Source organism: Onychostruthus taczanowskii, unplaced genomic scaffold, assembly GCF_017590055.1.
Source record: "Onychostruthus taczanowskii isolate IOZ18803 unplaced genomic scaffold, ASM1759005v1 scaffold97, whole genome shotgun sequence".
Classification (NCBI taxonomy): Eukaryota; Metazoa; Chordata; class Aves; order Passeriformes; family Passeridae; genus Onychostruthus; species Onychostruthus taczanowskii.
This window is the reverse complement of record NW_024507768.1, coordinates 2,502,863-2,519,788: the sequence shown is the minus strand read 5'-3', so window position 1 is coordinate 2,519,788 and position 16,926 is coordinate 2,502,863. Positions and strand designations below refer to the sequence as shown.

At 55.3% G+C, this 16,926-nt stretch overlaps 1 protein-coding gene across 1 annotated transcript; it reads left to right on the top strand.

Moving 5' to 3' along the window:
- The first annotated feature begins 1,371 nt into the window (after positions 1-1,371).
- On the top strand, positions 1,372-16,875 carry CCND3 (cyclin D3). The gene is made up of 5 exons (XM_041427020.1): positions 1,372-1,687; positions 2,836-3,051; positions 10,548-10,707; positions 13,277-13,419; positions 16,433-16,875. Exons 1-5 carry the CDS (start codon positions 1,490-1,492, stop codon positions 16,589-16,591), a joined length of 876 nt encoding a protein of 291 aa, XP_041282954.1. The 5' UTR covers positions 1,372-1,489; the 3' UTR covers positions 16,592-16,875.
- Positions 16,876-16,926: the final 51 nt, after the last annotated feature.

Sequence of the window (16,926 nt, the reverse complement as noted above, 5' to 3'; positions counted from 1 at the left end):
GGGTGTGACCTCGGTGTTCGCTGTCACCGGGGGCATTTTGAGCCTCCAAACCTCTGATCACAAAAATGATTTTCATTTCTAACAACTCCCCCCAAAAAATATCCTGAGCTGACAGAACAAAGCCTTCGGTTTTATCTTAATTGCATTTATTAATTTTGGGCTGTTTGTTTGTCATTAAGAGATTCTTTGGGTGACAAAACACCAAATTTGATTTTTTTTTTCTGCATTTTTTGGCACCAAATGTGTCAAAATGGCACAGGAGGGAGCGGCTGCAGTGTCACCTGTGTGTGTGGTGGCACATTTTTGTTCCCTAGCCTAAAAATGAGTTTATTTCCAGAGGAATATCCCAGCAGGATCCATCAGGGGTGTCCCCTTTGGGATCCTCCTGGGATTCGGGCCTTGCTCTGGGATTTCTGCAGCTCCCATTGCTCCCTTCCTGACTTTCAATCTGGATTTTATTTGAGGGAATAAAAAAGGAAAAAATAAAAAGAAAAAAGAGGAAAAATAAAAGAAAAAATGGAAAAAATTAATAAAAAAGGGGGGAAAGGAAAAAAGGAAAAAAAGGGAGGAAAGTGAAAGAAAAAGGAAAAAAGGGAATAAAAAAGGGAAAAAGGGGGGAAAAGTGAAAGAAAAGGAAAAAAGGGAATAAAAAAGGAAAAAAAAAAGGGGGGGGGAAAGGGAAGAAAAGAAAAAACAAGGGGGAAAGAAAAAAAAAAGATAAAAGGGGGAAAGGAAAAAAGGGAAAAAGAGGCAAAAAGGAAAAAAAGGGGGAAGTGAAAGAAAAGGAAAAAAAGGGAATGAAAAAAGGGGGGAAAAGGGGGGGAAGGGAAGAAAAGGAAAAACAAGGGGGAAAAGAAAAAAAATAAAAGAAAAAAGGGGGAAAAGGAAAAGAGAGGCAAAAAGGAAAAAAAGGGGGAAAGTGAAAGAAAAGGAAAAAAAGGGAATAAAAAAGGAAAAAATAAAAAGAAAAAAGAGGAAAAATAAAAGAAAAAATGGAAAAAATTAATAAAAAAGGGGGAAAGAAAAAAAAGGGAAAAATTAATTTTAAAAGGGGAAAAATTTAAAAAAAAAAACCAAAAAACTAAAAAATAAATAAAAAAGGGGGGGAAAAAAGGAAAAAAATGGAAAAAAAGTTATAGGGATTGACAGACGCCTGGGAGCGGGGAGATGGAGGGGATGCGGCGGAGTGTGTGTCCCTGTCCCTGTCCCTGTCCCCTGTCCCTGTCCGCGTCCCGTATCCCCCTTTCCCGTGTCCCCTGTCCCTGTCCCGTGTCCCCCTGTCTCCTGTCCCTGTCCCCTGTCCCCCTTTCCCTGTCCCGTGTCCCCCGTCCCTGTCCCCTGTCCCTGTGGGCGGGAGCGCCGCCAGTTCCCGGCGGCCCGCGGCGGAGCCGGAGGTGGCTGCGGCGCCTCGCTCCGCCCGCGCCCCCTCAGCGCCCCCGAGCGTCCCCGCGTGTCCCCGCAGCGTCCCCGCAGCCCCTGCCATCCCCCCATGGAGCTGCTGTGCGTGGAATCCGCGGCCCGCACCCCCCGCGCCGGGCGGGACCCGCATCTGCTGGGGGACCGGCGGGTGCTGCAGAACCTGCTGAGCCTGGAGGAGCGCTACAGCCCCCGCGTGTCCTACTTCCAGTGCGTGCAGCGCGACGTGCAGCCCTACATGCGGAAGATGTTGGCCTTCTGGATGCTGGAGGTACCGGAATGCTGCGGGTTTGCCCCAAAACCCCGCGTGGGGTGCGGGGACAGCCGGGCCCGGCAGCGCTGCGGTGCCGGGGGTGATGCCCGTGGGGGTGGAGGGGGAAACTCGCTCTCAGTTGTGCTAAAGTTGGGATTTCCCCGAATCCAAACCCAAAATCAAGGGATGAGAGATCCCTCCGAAAGCTCCCGGGGCTGGGGCTGCGAGCGGCGCTGGTTCAAAGGGGAATAATAACGCCGCTGTTGACTTCCCGAAATTAAAAATAAATCTGCGGCGTGGAGTTGGGGGCAGGGGGATCTGCTGGGGGGGTCGCACGGAAGAGTCTCAAATAAATGACAATTCCGCAGGGCTGGCTCCTGCCTGTCCCCAGCCGGCGCTTCCAAAGAAATCCAGAATATTTCCATTTCCAAGGGGTTTTTTTTCCCCCTGCTGTCACTCCGTTCCCGCAGTCCCTTCTCGAAGACAAACGCCGCTTTGGGAGCGGCTCCTGTGCAGCCCTGGAGGCAGCGAGGTGGCGGTGGCGATGTCACCAGCTGCGTGTCATTGTCCCCGCGGCCGGGCCGGCCGCTGGCAGCAGGGACAGGGTGGCGTTCGCTGCAGGAGGAGCAGAAACCGCAAGGTTTTTATGGCTCTGTCGAAAGGAGGAAGTGCAGCGTGACAAGTGTTGCGGTGCTGGTGGCAGATAAGAGCAGAGGGCTGAAGTTTGGAGCTGCTGGGCTCTGCTGGTGGCTGAGGGAGGGGACTTTGGGGACTTTGGGGACCCGGTATCGATTTGGGCGCTGCCATTGATTCTCCTCGTGTCCTTGGAGCGCTGCAGGTGGAATTGGCAGCCCTGGATCCTTTTTTCCACCCTCCAGCTGGAGCTGCTCTTTGCACCAGGGCTCCCCAGGGCAGGGGTGGCAGCTGGCAGGAGCCACCCCCAGCAGGGCACAGCAGAAACGGGGCCAAAAGGGGCAAATTCAGATTTATCCTGCGCTCCTTGGAGCTGCAGCCAGCTCCTGCTGCTCCCCACAGGAAGGTGAAGCCTCAGTGACACCACGGGGGCCATGCCTGCAGCTCCTCGTGACAAGTGTGAAGCAGCAGCTGTGCCGAGCTCTGTCCTCTCACCAAAACTTGCTTTTCTCTGGTGTGTGTGTGTGGCCCAGGTGTGCGAGGAGCAGAAGTGTGAGGAGGAGGTGTTCCCGCTGGCCATGAACTACGTGGATCGCTACCTGGCCTCGGTGGCCGTGCAGAAGAACCACCTGCAGCTGCTGGGGGCTGTGTGCATGCTGCTGGCCTCCAAGCTGAGGGAAACCATGCCCCTGACCGTGGAGAAGCTCTGCATCTACACCGACAACTCCATCACCCCCCAGGAGCTGCTGGTAACCCCTGAGCCCCCTCCCTGAGCCTCCTCCCTGAGCCCCCTCCCTGAGCCCCCTCCCTGAGCCCCCTCCCTGTGCCCCTTTCCTCACATCTCCTGACCCCATCCCTCTGCATTCCTCTCCTCCCTGGTGAAGGATTTTCCACCCTCCCCGTGCAGCAGAATTGTCCCCTCCTGGCTGTGCAGGAAGTTTCCTGTGCCACCACTGAGCTGTCACTCTGTGCTGTCACTCTGGGCTGTCACTCCAAGGAATCTTGAGCTTGGACCTTGAACCTTGATCTCCAAAATTCCAAGCTCAGGGTCAGGCAGCTCTGGTGCCCTCCCAGTGCCCAGCTCCTGCCTGGCATCTCCTGACCCCATCCCTCTGCATTCCTCTCCTCCCTGGTGAAGGATTTTCCACCCTCCCCGTGCAGCAGAATTGTCCCCTCCTGGCTGTGCAGGAAGTTTCCTGTGCCACCACTGAGCTGTCACTCTGTGCTGTCACTCTGTGCTGTCACTCCAAGGGATCTTGAGCTTGGACCTTGAACCTTGATCTCCAAAATTCCAAGCTCAGGGTCAGGCAGCTCTGGTGCCCTCCCAGTGCCCAGCTCCTGCCTGGCATCTCCTGATCCCATCCCTGTGCATTCCCCTCTCCCTGGTGAAGGATTTTCCATCCTCCACATGCACCAGGATTGTCCCCTCCTGGCTGTGGAGGAAGTTTCCTGTCCCAGCTCTGGGCTGTCACTCCAGTTTCATCTCCAAGACTCACAGCTCTGGTGCCCTCCCAGTGCCCAGCTCCTGCCTGGCATCTCCTGATCCCATCCCTGTGCATTCCCCTCTCCCTGGTGAAGGATTTTCCACCCTCCCCGTGCTGGGCAGCAGAATTGTCCCTCAGTTGTCCCCTCCTGGCTGTGGATGAAGTTTCCTGTCCCAGCTCTGGGCTGTCACTCCAGGGACATCTCCAAGCTCAGGGTCAGGCAGCTCTGCCTCCCCCCAGCTGCAGAAATTTTGGGAATGTGGGAGATTCACTTCTACAGCAGCAGGAAAAATCGGATTTGAGGTGCAGAGTGGAGCAGCAAAACGGGTGTGGGGGGTTTGTGAGCTGGGGAGGTCGGGGGGTGCTCCAGGCTGGTGGGGGTGAGTGGAATTCCTGCTCTGCCCCTCCGTTCCTCATCCTACATCCAGAAAGTTCCATTCTGAGGCTCTGAAAGGCCAAGTGTTTCTGCTGGTGTCTGATAAAAACTCTGAGATCCAAACCTGCGAGCTCAGCCTCAGCCACGGGGGAGGAAATGGGAGAAAAACCCTTTTTTTGGGGTCACAGGAGGGAAAAAATGGGAGAAAAGCCCTTTTTTGGGGGTCACAGGAGAGAGCAGTGAGAAATGCCCTTTTTTGGGGTCTCAGGAGGAAAAAAATGGGAGAAAAGCCCTTTTTTTGGGGTCACAGGAGGGAAAAAATGGGAGAAAAGCCCTTTTTTGGGGGTCACAGGAGAGAGCAGTGAGAAATGCCCTTTTTTTGGTGCCTCAGGAGGGAAAAAATGGGAGAAAAGCCCTTTTTTGAGGTCACAGGAGGGAGCAGTGAGAAATGCCCTTTTTTGGAGTCTCAGGAGGAAAAAAATGGGAGAAAAGCCCTTTTTTTGGGGTCACAGGAGGGAGGAAATGGGAGAAAAGCCCTTTTTTGGGGCCCCAGGAGGGAGCAGTGACCTCCCCTCGGGGACAGAACATCCCTGGGGACCCCGAGGGCTTCTCAGGGTTACTCATCTCCCCCTTGAGCAGCTCTGGGGATTTTGGGGGGGCTGATCTGAGCCCCGGGTGGGCAGAACCCCCAGAACTGTCAGGTGTGACCCCAGGGCACTGCTGGGAACTGCAGAGCTCTGAGCTGGGGAAAATCCCCTCCAGAACCTGAAGTCATTAGTGGGTGGTGATTGCCTTAATTAGGAGCTGATGAGGGATGGGGATGCCGAGTCCTGTCCCCATCCCTGAGGGACACCACAGCCACTCCCGGTGACCCCTGCAGCACCCAGCTGGGTTTAAATCTGATTTTTTTTGGTGAGGATTTGCTGTTCCCAGCTCAGCCTGGAGCTTCCCCCTCATTCCCAGGTTCATTCCTGATTTTCCCTGCTCCTCCCTCCTGATCCTTCCTGGGATTCTCCTTCCATCCAGGAAGGAGATAGAAAATAAATGGGTTGATTTTTTTTTTTCCCCTTCCCAGCATCCCTGGGTTGCTCTTGGATGCTTCATGACGTCGATATGGATGAAAATTATTTTATTTTGGGGGTCAAAAGAGCTTTTTTTTTTTTGGCTTTTCCAGGCAAACTGGAAAAGCCAAAAACTCTCCTGGTGGGAATGTGAGCGCTCAGCAGGGCTGGGGTTTATTCCTGTTTCTTATCCAAGGGCTGCACAGAGGCAGCAGCAGCCTGAGGGAGGGAAACTGAGGCACTGGGAGATCCCAGGGCATGGAGAGCCCATGGAGAGCCCTCCTCCCTGGGTTTCCATGGATTTTAACCCTTCTTGGGGCACATCCTGCTCCCATAAAGACAGAATACCCAGGGATCTGAAGGATTCTCCCTGGTTTAGGGAGTTCAGTCTGGATTTCCACACCCCAGGGCTGCTCCTTCCCCTCTGTGCTCACTCCTGTTCTAATAAAGAGGGAATGGAGGGAATATCCAGGGATCTGAAGGATTCTCCCTGGCTGAGGGAGTTCAGTCTGGATTGTCCATGGAGAATCCTCCTCCCTGGATTTCCATGGATTTTAACCCTTTTTGGGGCACATCCTTCTCCAGTAAAGAGGGAATATCCAGGGATCTGAAGGATTCTCCCTGGCTGAGGGAGTTCAGTCTGGATTTCCACACCCTGGAGAATCCTCCTCCCTGGATTTCCATGGATTTTAACCCTTTTTGGAGCACATCCTGCTCCAGTAAAGACAGAATACCCAGGGATCTGAAGGATTCTCCCTGGCTGAGGGAGTTCAGTCTGGATTTCCACACCCCAGGGCTGCTCCTTCCCCCTCTGTGCTCATCCCCTGCTCCAGTGAAGAGGGAATGGAGGGAATATCCAGGGATTTGAAGGATTCCCCCTCACTGTGCGACCTGAGGGAGTTAAATCTGGATTTCCACACCCTGGAGAGCCCTCCTCCCTGGATTTCCATGGATTTTAACCCTTTTTGGAGCACATCCTGCTCCCTTACAGACAGAATACCCAGGGATCTGAAGGATTCTCCCTGGCTGAGGGAGTTCAGTCTGGATTTCCACACCCTGGAGAGCCCTCCTCCCTGGATTTCCATGGATTTTAACCCTTTTTGGAGCACATCCTGCTCCCTTACAGACAGAATACCCAGGGATCTGAAGGATTCTCCCTGGCTGAGGGAGTTCAGTCTGGATTTCCACACCCTGGAGAGCCCTCCTCCCTGGATTTCCATGGATTTTAACCCTTTTTGGAGCACATCCTGCTCCCTTACAGACAGAATACCCAGGGATCTGAAGGATTCTCCCTGGCTGAGGGAGTTCAATCTGGATTTCCACACCCCAGGGCTGCTCCTTCCCCCTCTGTGCTCCTCCCCTGCTCCAGTGAAGAGGGAATGGAGGGAATATCCAGGGATCTGAAGGATTCACCCTGGCTGAGGGAGTTCAGTCTGAATTGTCCATGGAGAGTCCTCCTCCCTGGATTTCCATGGATTTTAACCCTTTTTGGGGCACATCCTTCTCCAGTAAAGAGGGAATACCCAGGGATCTGAAGGATTCTCCCTGATTTAGGGAGTTCAGTCTGAATTGTCCGTGGAGAATCCTCCTCCCTGGATTTCCATGGATTTTAACCCTTTTTGGAGCACATCCTGCTCCCTTACAGACAGAATACCCAGGGATCTGAAGGATTCTCCCTGGCTGAGGGAGTTCAGTCTGGATTTCCACACCCCAGGGCTGCTCCTTCCCCTCTCTCCCAGCCCCTGCAGCAGAGGGAGGCTGGGCACAGCGGGGCCAGGGGAGCTTCTTCGGCAGCCTGGGGACAATGGGACATCCTGGTGGCCCGGGGCCATCCCAGCAGGAAGCTGGCTCACATTCCCAGGGCTCTGCTTCCTCCTCCTCCTCCTCCTCCTCCTCCTCCTCGGGCAGGGGTGCTTGGCAGCAGCTCAGCCCTTCAGAAAGGACACAGAAGTTATTCTGGGGGAGAAGGAAATGATGCAAGGAGGGATTTGTCCATTTGGAGGAAGTTGGATTTCCGTCCAGGCCCTTCTCTAACCCACCTTGTTGGTTTTTGGTTTTATTTTTTTTTTAATTTAATTATTTTTTAAAATTTAATTCTTTCTTTTTCTTTCTTTTTTTAAAAAAAATATTTTATTTTCTTTATTTTTTAATTTAATTCTTCTTCTTTCTTTTTTAAAAAAATTATTTTATTTTCTTTATTTTTAAATTTAATTCTTTATTTTTTTAAAATGTATTTTATTTTCTTTATTTTTTAAATTCTTTATTTTTCTTTTTAAAAAAATTATTTTCTTTTCTTTATTTTTTAAATTGAATTCTTTATTTTTCTTTCTTTTTTTATTTTATTTTCTTTATTTTTTAATTTAATTCTTTATTTTTCTTTCTGCTTTTTTTAAATATTTTTTTTAAATTTTTTTATTTAATTCTGGGAGCCAGGAATGCTTCCTGAGGGAAAGTGTCACCTGGGGGATGACAGCTTGGGCCCAGGCTGGGGTTTGGGGCAGGTTGAGCAATTCTGCTCGCTTGAGCAACTCGGGGCGGGTTTGTTGTGCAAGGGGAGGGAGGGAGGGGGGCAAAAACCAGAAAAAAAAAACCAAAAAAAAGGGGAAAATGAAGATCTGAGCTGAGGAAAGAATGGCACTTCCTCAAATCTGTCAGTGCTGGAGCTCCTTGGCAGCGCTGGTGAATCCCGAATTTTGGGGAGAGGGGGAATTGTGCTGGGTGGGGGAGAACCTGAACCTCAGCTGAGCCCCAGCGTCAGCTCCTGGGGACAGCAGGGCCACTGTCCCCAGTTCTGCCATTGTCCCCAGTCCTGCCACTGTCCCCAGTTCTGCCACTGTCCCCTCTCCTGCCATTGTCCACTGTCCTGCCACTGTCCTTCCCCTGTCCTCTGTCCTGCCACTGTCCCCCATCCTGCCGCTGTCCCTTGTCCTGCCATCGTCCCCTGTCCTTCCCCTGTCCCCCGTCCTGCTGCTGTCCCCAGTCCTGCCACTGCCACTGTCCTGCTGCTGTCCCTTGTCCTGCCATCGTCCCCTGTCCTTCCCCTGTCCCCCGTCCTGCTGCTGTCCCCAGTCCTGCCACTGCCACTGTCCTGCTGCTGTCCCTTGTCCTGCCATCGTCCCCTGTCCTTCCCCTGTCCCCCGTCCTGCTGCTGTCCCCAGTCCTGCCACTGCCACTGTCCTGCTGCTGTCCCTTGTCCTGCTGCTGCCCCCTGTCCTGCCATCGTCCCCTGTCCTGCCACTGTCACTGTCCTGCCGCTGTCCCCAGTTCTGCCACTGTCCCTTGTCCTGCTGCTGTCCCCCTTCCTGCCGCTGTCCCTTGTCCTGCCACTGCCACTGTCCTGCCACTGCCACTGTCCTGCCATTGTCCCCAGTTCTGCCACTGTCCCTTGTCCTGCTGCTGTCCCCTGTCCTTCCCCTGTCCCTTGTCCTGCTGCTGTCCCCTGTCCTGCCATCGTCCCCTGTCCTGCCACTGTCACTGTCCTGCCGCTGTCCCCAGTTCTGCCACTGCCACTGTCCTGCCACTGCCACTGTCCTGCCATTGTCCCCAGTTCTGCCACTGTCCCTTGTCCTGCTGCTGTCCCCTGTCCTTCCCCTGTCCCTTGTCCTGCTGCTGTCCCCTGTCCTTCCCCTGTCCCTTGTCCTGCTGCTGTCCCCTGTCCTTCCCCTGTCCCTTGTCCTGCTGCTGTCCCCTGTCCTTCCCCTGCCACTGTCCCCCATCCTGCCGCTGTCCCCTGTCCTTCCCCTGTTCCCCATCCTGCCGCTGTCCCTTGTCCTGCCGCTGTCCCCTGCTCCAGGACAGGAGTGTCCTGGGGACCCTCAGGCCTTCTAGAGCCCCCAGCCCCACGGAGGGAGGGGAAAAGGGGCTGGAAAATCCTCCTGGCTGGGATATGGGAGCTGCAGGGAGGGCTGGGACAGCGTCCTCCGTGCCACCCCCGGGGGTGACAGCAGTGACAGCCCGGCCAGCCCTCCTCGTGTGTGGCCCCCAGTCGGGCTCAGCTGCTGCTCCAGCCTTGCCAGAGCCGGGATTTTGAGGGCAGGGATCCCAAATTTCCAGCTGGGGCTCTCCTTGTGTTCACCTTGGCACCCCCTGAGCCCGGGAGCTGCTGGGGGTGGCTCTGCCAAGGATTGTCCCTGTCCCTGTCCCTGGCAGAGCCAGGAGGGGCTCAGGAGGTTGAAGGGGGCTCCCAAGCTTCCACCATCTGCTGCCAGCCTGGAGAGCCCAGGAATCCCTGCTGGGCACCCCAGAGGGTGTTGGGGTGGCAGATCCGTGCTGGGGATGCTCCCAGCACACCTGGGGGCTTTCTTGGTGGAGAAAAGGGGGAATTTCTGCCAAAAAAAAGCTGAGAACTCCCTGGTGCCCTGGGGTTTGTGGGGCAGTCACAGCCCCCGCAGGCAGCTCTGTCACCTGGGCTGGATTGTCCTGGGAGCCTGGACATCAGCCTGTCCCCTGGGAAGGGATTGGGAATGGTGTCCCTGGGGGCCTTTCCCTCTGTTTTTCCCTCTGTCCCTGTTGTTCCTTGCTCTGCTTTTCCCTCTATCCCTGCTCTACTTTTCCTTCTATCCCTGCTGTGGATTTCCCTCTGTCCCTGCTCTGTTTTTTCCCTCTGTCCCTGCTGTGGATTTTTCTCTGTCCATGCTCTGGTTTTTCCCTCTACCCCTGCTCTGCCTTTCCCTGTGTCCCTGCTGGGCCTGTCCCTCTGTTTTTCCCTCTGTCATTGTTGTTCCCTGCTCTGCCTTTCCCTCTGTCCCTGCTCTGGTTTTTCCCTCTCTGCCTTTCCCTCTGTCCCTGCTCTGCCTTTCCCTCTATCCCTCTCTTTTTCCTTCTGTCCCTGCTGTTCCTTGCTCTGTTTTTCCCCCTGTCCCTGCTCTGGTTTTTCCCTCTATCCCTGCTCTGGTTTTTCCCTCTCTGCCTTTCCCTCTGTCCCTGCTGTGGATTTCCCTCTATCCCTGCTCTGGTTTTTCCCTCTCTGCCTTTCCCTCTGTCCCTGCTCTGGTTTTTCCCTCTCTGTTTTTCCCTCTGTCCCTGCTCTGCCTTTCCCTCTGTCCCTGCTCTGCCTTTCCCTCTGTCCCTGCTCTGGTTTTTCCCTCTGTCCCTGCTCTGCTTTCCCCCCCCGGGCTCTCCCATCCCTTTGCAAATCGAGGAATACCCAGGGCTGATCCCTGCAAAGAAGAATTCACATTTTTCCTTCCTGCTCCCAGCTGTGAGCAGCCCGGAGCTGGAATTGCGCCGCGGGGACAGCGCGGGGACAGCGCGGGGACACCCCCCGTGCCCTGCCCGGCCCTGGGGCACCCCCTAACTGCCGCCCCGGCTCTCCCCCTGCGCAGCGCTGGGAGCTGCTGGTGCTGGAGAAGCTCAAGTGGGACCTGGTGTCGGTGATCGCCAACGATTTCCTGCCGCACATCCTGCACCGGCTGCCGCTGCCCCGGGACAAGGTGGGGCTGGTGAGGAAACACGCGCAGACCTTCGTGGCGCTCTGTGCCACAGGTGGGTGCAGGGCAGGGCCGCTGGCACGGCTGGCACGCCTGGCACGGCTGGCACGCCTGGCATGGCTGGCATGCCTGGCATGGCTGGCACAGCTGGCACGGCTGGCACAGCTGGCACAGCTGGTGTGCCTGGCACGCCTGGCACGGCTGGCACGCCTGGCACACCTGGCATGCCTGGCATGGCTGGCACAGCTGGCACGCCTGGCACGGCTGGCACGGCTGACACAGCGCACGGCTGGCACAGCTGGCACGCCTGGCATACCTGGCACGCCTGGCACAGCTGGCACGCCTGGCATACCTGGCACGGCTGGCATGGCTGGCACGGCTGGCACGGCTGGCACGGCTGGCATGGCTGGCACGGCTGGCACAGCTGGCATGGATGGCACAGCTGGCACACCTGGCATGCCTGGCACGCCTGGCACGGGTCCCCTCTTTTTTGGGAGCTTCCTTGCGAGGCTCGGGGGGCTCGGGGATGCCCGGAGAGCGGGGCTGCGCGGGTGGGACGGTGAGCCCCCAGCGCGGGGAGTCCTGCTGGATCCGGATCCAGCCTTCAGTTATTGATTCAGTCCTGTTCATCAGCATTGCTGTTATTCATTAGTATTGCTGTTATTTATTAGCATTGCTGTTGTTAGCACTACTATTATTTATTAGCATTACTAGTTTTATTAGTATTACTATTGTTAGTATTACTATTTTTATTAGTATTACTAGTATTTATTAGTATTACTATTGTTAGTATTACTATTTTTCTTAGTATTACTATTGTTAGTATTATTAATTATTAGTATTGCTGTTGTTAGTATTACTATTATTTATTAGTGTTACTATTGTTAGTATTACTATTACTTATTAGTATTACTATTGTTAGTATTACTATTAGTAGTATTACTATTATTAGTATTATTAGTAGTATCACTATTATTATTAGTATTATTATTTATTAGTATTGCTATTATTAGTATTACTATTATTTATTCAGTATTACTATTATTTATTAGTATTAGTGTTATTAGTATTACTATTTTTATTAGTATTATTATTATTTATTAGTATTACTATTATTAGTATTGTCTTGTATTAATTAATGGTGTATTTGGTAAAATGGGAGAAAAGACAATACGAACATTGAGCCAAGAAATGTAATTATCAATTCCGTTCTCTTCTGTCTGGTGATCTTAAGAAAGTCCTTAAAGATCAGACAGGAAGAAAATGAAAATTGTTTTCTACAATACCCTGTTTGTTATTTGAAATTGCAGCCCTCTTCCTGGTCCATTAGTTATGAGAGAAAAAAGAGAGGGGTTTACTGGCCAGTAATATTTCATGTTGGAATTTTAAAAATTAAGTTAAATATTAAGAATTTGCTGTTCACAGTTAATGCAACTTTAAAAATTAAGTTAAATATTAAGAATTTGCTGTTCACGGTTAATGCAACTTTAAAAATTAAGTTAAATATTAAGAATTTGCTGTTCACAGTTAATGCAACTTTAAAAATTAAGTTAAATATTAAGAATTTGCTGTTCACCCTTTTAAAGTGTGGCTAATAAATCTAAATCGTGGTTGAACTCTAAAAAGCCCATCACAAGAGGACATTCAGAGTAATCAAAAATGAAGAGATAATTTCATCATGAAGTTATTTGTAGTAAAATACAAATTAGTCTCTACGTGTAGAGGGCTCACTCCCAGCTTTTCTCAGCCTCTCATCCCAAAATTCCTCCTGAAGGCCCGGCCTGCTGCTCAGCCCTTCCATGCTCCTCCAGCCCACGCTGCACAGAGCCCTCTGTGCAGGGCAAACCCCGACCCCGAATCCAAACCCCAAATCCAAACCCCAAATCCAAACCCCGACCCCAAATCCAAACCCCGACCCCGAATCCAAACCCCGACCCTGAATCCAAACCCCGACCCCGAATCCAAACCCTGACCCCGAATCCAAACCCCGACCCCGAATCCAAACCCCAAATCCAAACCCCAAATCCAAACCCCGACCCCAAATCCAAACCCCGACCCCGAATCCAAACCCTGACCCCGAATCCAAACCCCGACCCCAGACTGAGACCCTGACCCAGACCCTGACCCCAAACTTGACCCCAGACCAAGTCCCTGACCCCAAACCCTGACCCAAACCGTGACCCAAACCTGACCCCAGCCCAAAACCCTACCCCAAACCCGACCCCAAAACCATCTGCAAACCCTGACCCAAACCCGACCCTGACCCCAAACGTGATCTCAGACTCCAACCCCAAACCCTGACCCAAACCCCAAAACCCTGACCCCAAACTTCAAAGCCCGACCCTAAACTTCAAACCCCGACTGCAAACCTGACCCCAACCCCAAACCCTGACCCCAAACCCCTCCACAAACCCTGACCCAAACCCGACCGTAAACCCCAGCCCCAAACCAAACCCCGACCCCAAACCCATCCGCAAACCCTGACCCAAACCCAACCCTGACCCAAACCCGACCCTGACCCCAAACCCAATCCCCGACCCCCAAAGCTGACCCCCAACCCCAGACCCCGACCCCGAGCTGCCCCCATCCCCCCCGCGGCCCCGCTAACTGCTGTCCCCCTGCAGACTGCACGTTCGTGATGTACCCCCCGTCCATGATCGCCACCGGCAGCATCGGCGCCGCCATCCACGGGCTGGGCCTGGCCGGGAGCGGCCTGGGCGGCGAGGCCGTCACCGAGCTGCTGGCAGGGACCACGGGCACCGAGGTGGTGAGTGGGCACCGGGGCTGGCACGGCTGCTGGGAGCCTGCTGCTCCTCGGGGACATCGGGGGGACAGCTGCCAGGGCAGGGCGGGGGGCTGTGCTGCTGGAGGTGTTCCAGATCCGGCTGGATGGGTCACCTGTGTCACCTGCTCCTGGTGGCCGTGGTGAGGGGGGGACTGGGAGGGACTGGTCATGGTGAGGGGGAGACTGGAATGGATTTCTCATGGTGAGGGAGACACTGGCCATGGTGATGGAGGGACTGGGATGGACTGGCCATGATGATGGAGACACTGGGATGGACTGGTCATGGTGATGGAGGGACTGGGATGGACTGGCCATGGTGAGGGGGAGACTGGGATGGACTGGCCAGAGGGATGGAGAGGCTGGGATGGACTGGTCATGGTGGTGGAGACACTGGGATGGTCTGGCCATGATGATGGTCAGCCTGGCATGGATTTGCCGTGGTGATGGTCAGCCTGGCATGGATTTGCCATGGTGATGGTCAGCCTGGGATGGATTTCTCATGGTGATGGTCAGCCTGAGATGGATTTGCCATGGTGATGGTCAGCCTGGGATGGTCTGGATGTGGTGATGGTCAGCCTGGGATGGATTGCTCATGGTGATGGTCAGCCTGGGATGGATTTGCCATGGTGATGGTCAGCTTGGGGTGGATTTGCCATGGTGATGGTCAGCCTGGGATGGTCTGGCCATGGTGATGGTCAGCCTGGGATGCAGGGATGGGCTCCAGAGGGCCCTTCCAGCCCCAGCTGCTCTGGGATTCTGGAATTGTGCTGTTCAAACGGTGCTGCCCCGGTCTGAGGAGAACCAAGGGCTGTGGGATGATCCCAGACACAGCCTGGGCAGGGCAGGGTGGGCTCAGAGCCTTTGAAATGCCACACAAAGGGCAGGATCCGTTCCCTGCCCGGGCAGGTGTTGGCAGGATCGGGTTCTCGGGCTGGGCTGGGGACAGGGACACGTCAGGCTCGGCATCTGCTCCCCTCAGGGTCCGGTTGCACGTGGGAAAGGGGGGGGAATGGGACAGGAAACCTTCCAGCTTTGGGGACATCAGGATGGGGGGGTTCTCCAGCCCCTCAGTGCCCTTGGAGCAGGGACAGGGATCCTGGGGGGCTCCAGTCAGGAGCTTTTCCTGTCCCCTTTGATCTCCTCCCTGCCCGGGTCAGTCACAGTCCCCTGCCAGGACCTGGGGCAGGTGGGGGTGGGAGGCTCCTGCTCTGTTTGTGCAGATGGAATTTTTTTGTTCTCCGGGGCCTTTTTGAAGAGAGAATCAGTGCAGCCACCTGCTCCCAACCTGCTCTGGGAGGTCGGGGCTGTGCAGGAACAGGTGGGAAGCAGGGAGGGCTCTGTGGAGCTGAAATGGAGCCCTGCACCCTCCTGTCCCCTCCTGTCCCTCCCCAGCATCTGCTGTGCCCCCTGCCCAGGTGTGGGGTGCCTCACAAACAGCTCCAGCCCTGGCAGGACCACGGCAGCTCCTCCTGGGACGTGAACACAGAATTTTGTGTTCCTGGGAGAGCACCTGGGCTCAGCCTCCCCCACCTGTGGTGCTGCTGCTTCTCCCTGAGCGTGGCCCCAGGCTGTGACTCAGTTTCCCCTCTGGAGGAGCCATTCCTGCAGCTGGGAATGCAGGGATGGTGCTGCAGGGCTGGGCCAGCTCCGTGGAGCCCGGCTGGGCGTGACCAGGCTGGCCTTGGCATCCAGAAGTGCCAGTGGGGAGCTGGGAGGGCCACGGGGATGGAGAGCCTGGGATGGAGTGGCCGTGGTGAGGGAGAGCCTGGGATGGACTGGGTGTGGAGATGGAGAGCCTGGGATGGAGTGGCCACTGGGATGGACTGGTCATGGGGATGGACTGGTGGTGGAGATGGAGAGCCTGGGATGGACTGGTGATGGAGATGGAGAGCCTGGGATGGACTGGGTGTGGAGATGGAGAGCCTGGGATGGACTGGGTGTGGAGATGGTCAGCCCAGGGATGTGCTGGACAGCTGGGGATGGTGATAGAGAGCCCAGGGATGGACTGGCCATGGGGATGGACAGCTGGGGATGGTGACAGTCTGAGGTGACCCCAGAGCCAGGTGCCCCTGGGGATGCACAGCCCCTGCCCAGGTGCCCATGGGGATGCACAGCCCCTGCCCAGGTGCCCCTGGGGATGCACAGCCCCTGCCCAGGTGCCCCTGGTGCTCGGGGCCGGGGCAGGAGGAGGCTGCACTGACGGGAAGCCGGGCAAGGGGAGCTGGGCAAGGGGAGCTGGGCGTTGCTATTTTCGCTCGCCACATCCTCTGTCAGTTTCTAAGAACTGCTGGCGGATTCCTGGTAAGAGATTTCGGGGTGTGACAGTGTCCCGTGAGGTGCAAACTGTCACCAGGCTGGGCTGTGGCCCCGGGGTGTCCGAGTGGGAGTTTCCTCCTGCTTACAGCTCGTGGGGGAAAAACCAGAGCAGGGTTTGCATTTCTGGCAAGTGCTGCTGCTGTTGGCACCTTGCTGTGCGTGTCCCCCAGCTCTGGGTCCCCTGGGGGTGTCACAGAGGGGACAGGAGGGTGAAAACCTTGTGAGGAGCTCGGTAGCCACAGCGTGGTTCTCCCAGCGTGGATGGGAGGTGGTGTAGGGTGGGCTTGAGGTCAGGGAGGGTCCTGCTGCCTCAGAGGCACCCAGCGGAATTCCTGTGCCCAGCTCTGCTGCACAGAGCTCTGGGAAAGCTGGGCTGGAGGGCCTGGGGAGCTGGAGGGGGATCCCTATTCCAAGGACAGCCATATTTTTGGGATCTGAGAAGTTTGGCCTGCTCTTGCCCTGGCTCCAGGACTTTGGGAAGCTCTGCTGGACACAACATTCCTGCAGAACGGGGTCAGCAGGGAGGTGGGGGGAGGACAGCCAGCGTGTGGGGCTCTGCCTGGGGAGGGACAAGCTGATGGAGAGCATCTCCTTTCCCTGCTGCTCAGATGCTGCTCTGAGCTGTTCCTAAAGGAGGAGGAGCAGGATCTGATGGCTCCTGTGTGTTTCCCTGTCCCAGGACTGCCTGAAGGCCTGTCAGGAGCAGATTGAGGCGGCCTTAGCCGAGAGCCTGAAGCAGGCATCCCAATCCCAGCAGGAATTCAGCGCCAAGGCGGCGCCCTACGGGGGCAGCCAACCCACCAGCACCCCCACGGACGTCACCGACATCAACCTGTGACCAACCGCCCTTGCCCAGAGCTCCAGCCCCTCCCTGGACACCCCCAGCTCGCCGCACCCCCCCTGCCCACCCAGCACCTCCGAGGGGTCCCTCCCAGGCCGGGAACGTGGAGCGGGATCCGCGCTCGGAGCTGCTGCAGGTGGCCGGGGTGGGGTGAGCCAAGGTGGTGCCAGGGCACGGGGAGCAGGAGCCTGGATGAAGTTGGAATTGTTTCTGTGTTGGTGTTTCCTGGCTCTTCTGGGCCGCTTCCAGCCCCGTGAGGGACAAAATTCACGGAGAGCCAATCCTTGAAGTTGGAATTGTTTCTGTGTTGGTGTTTCCTGGCTCTTCTGGGC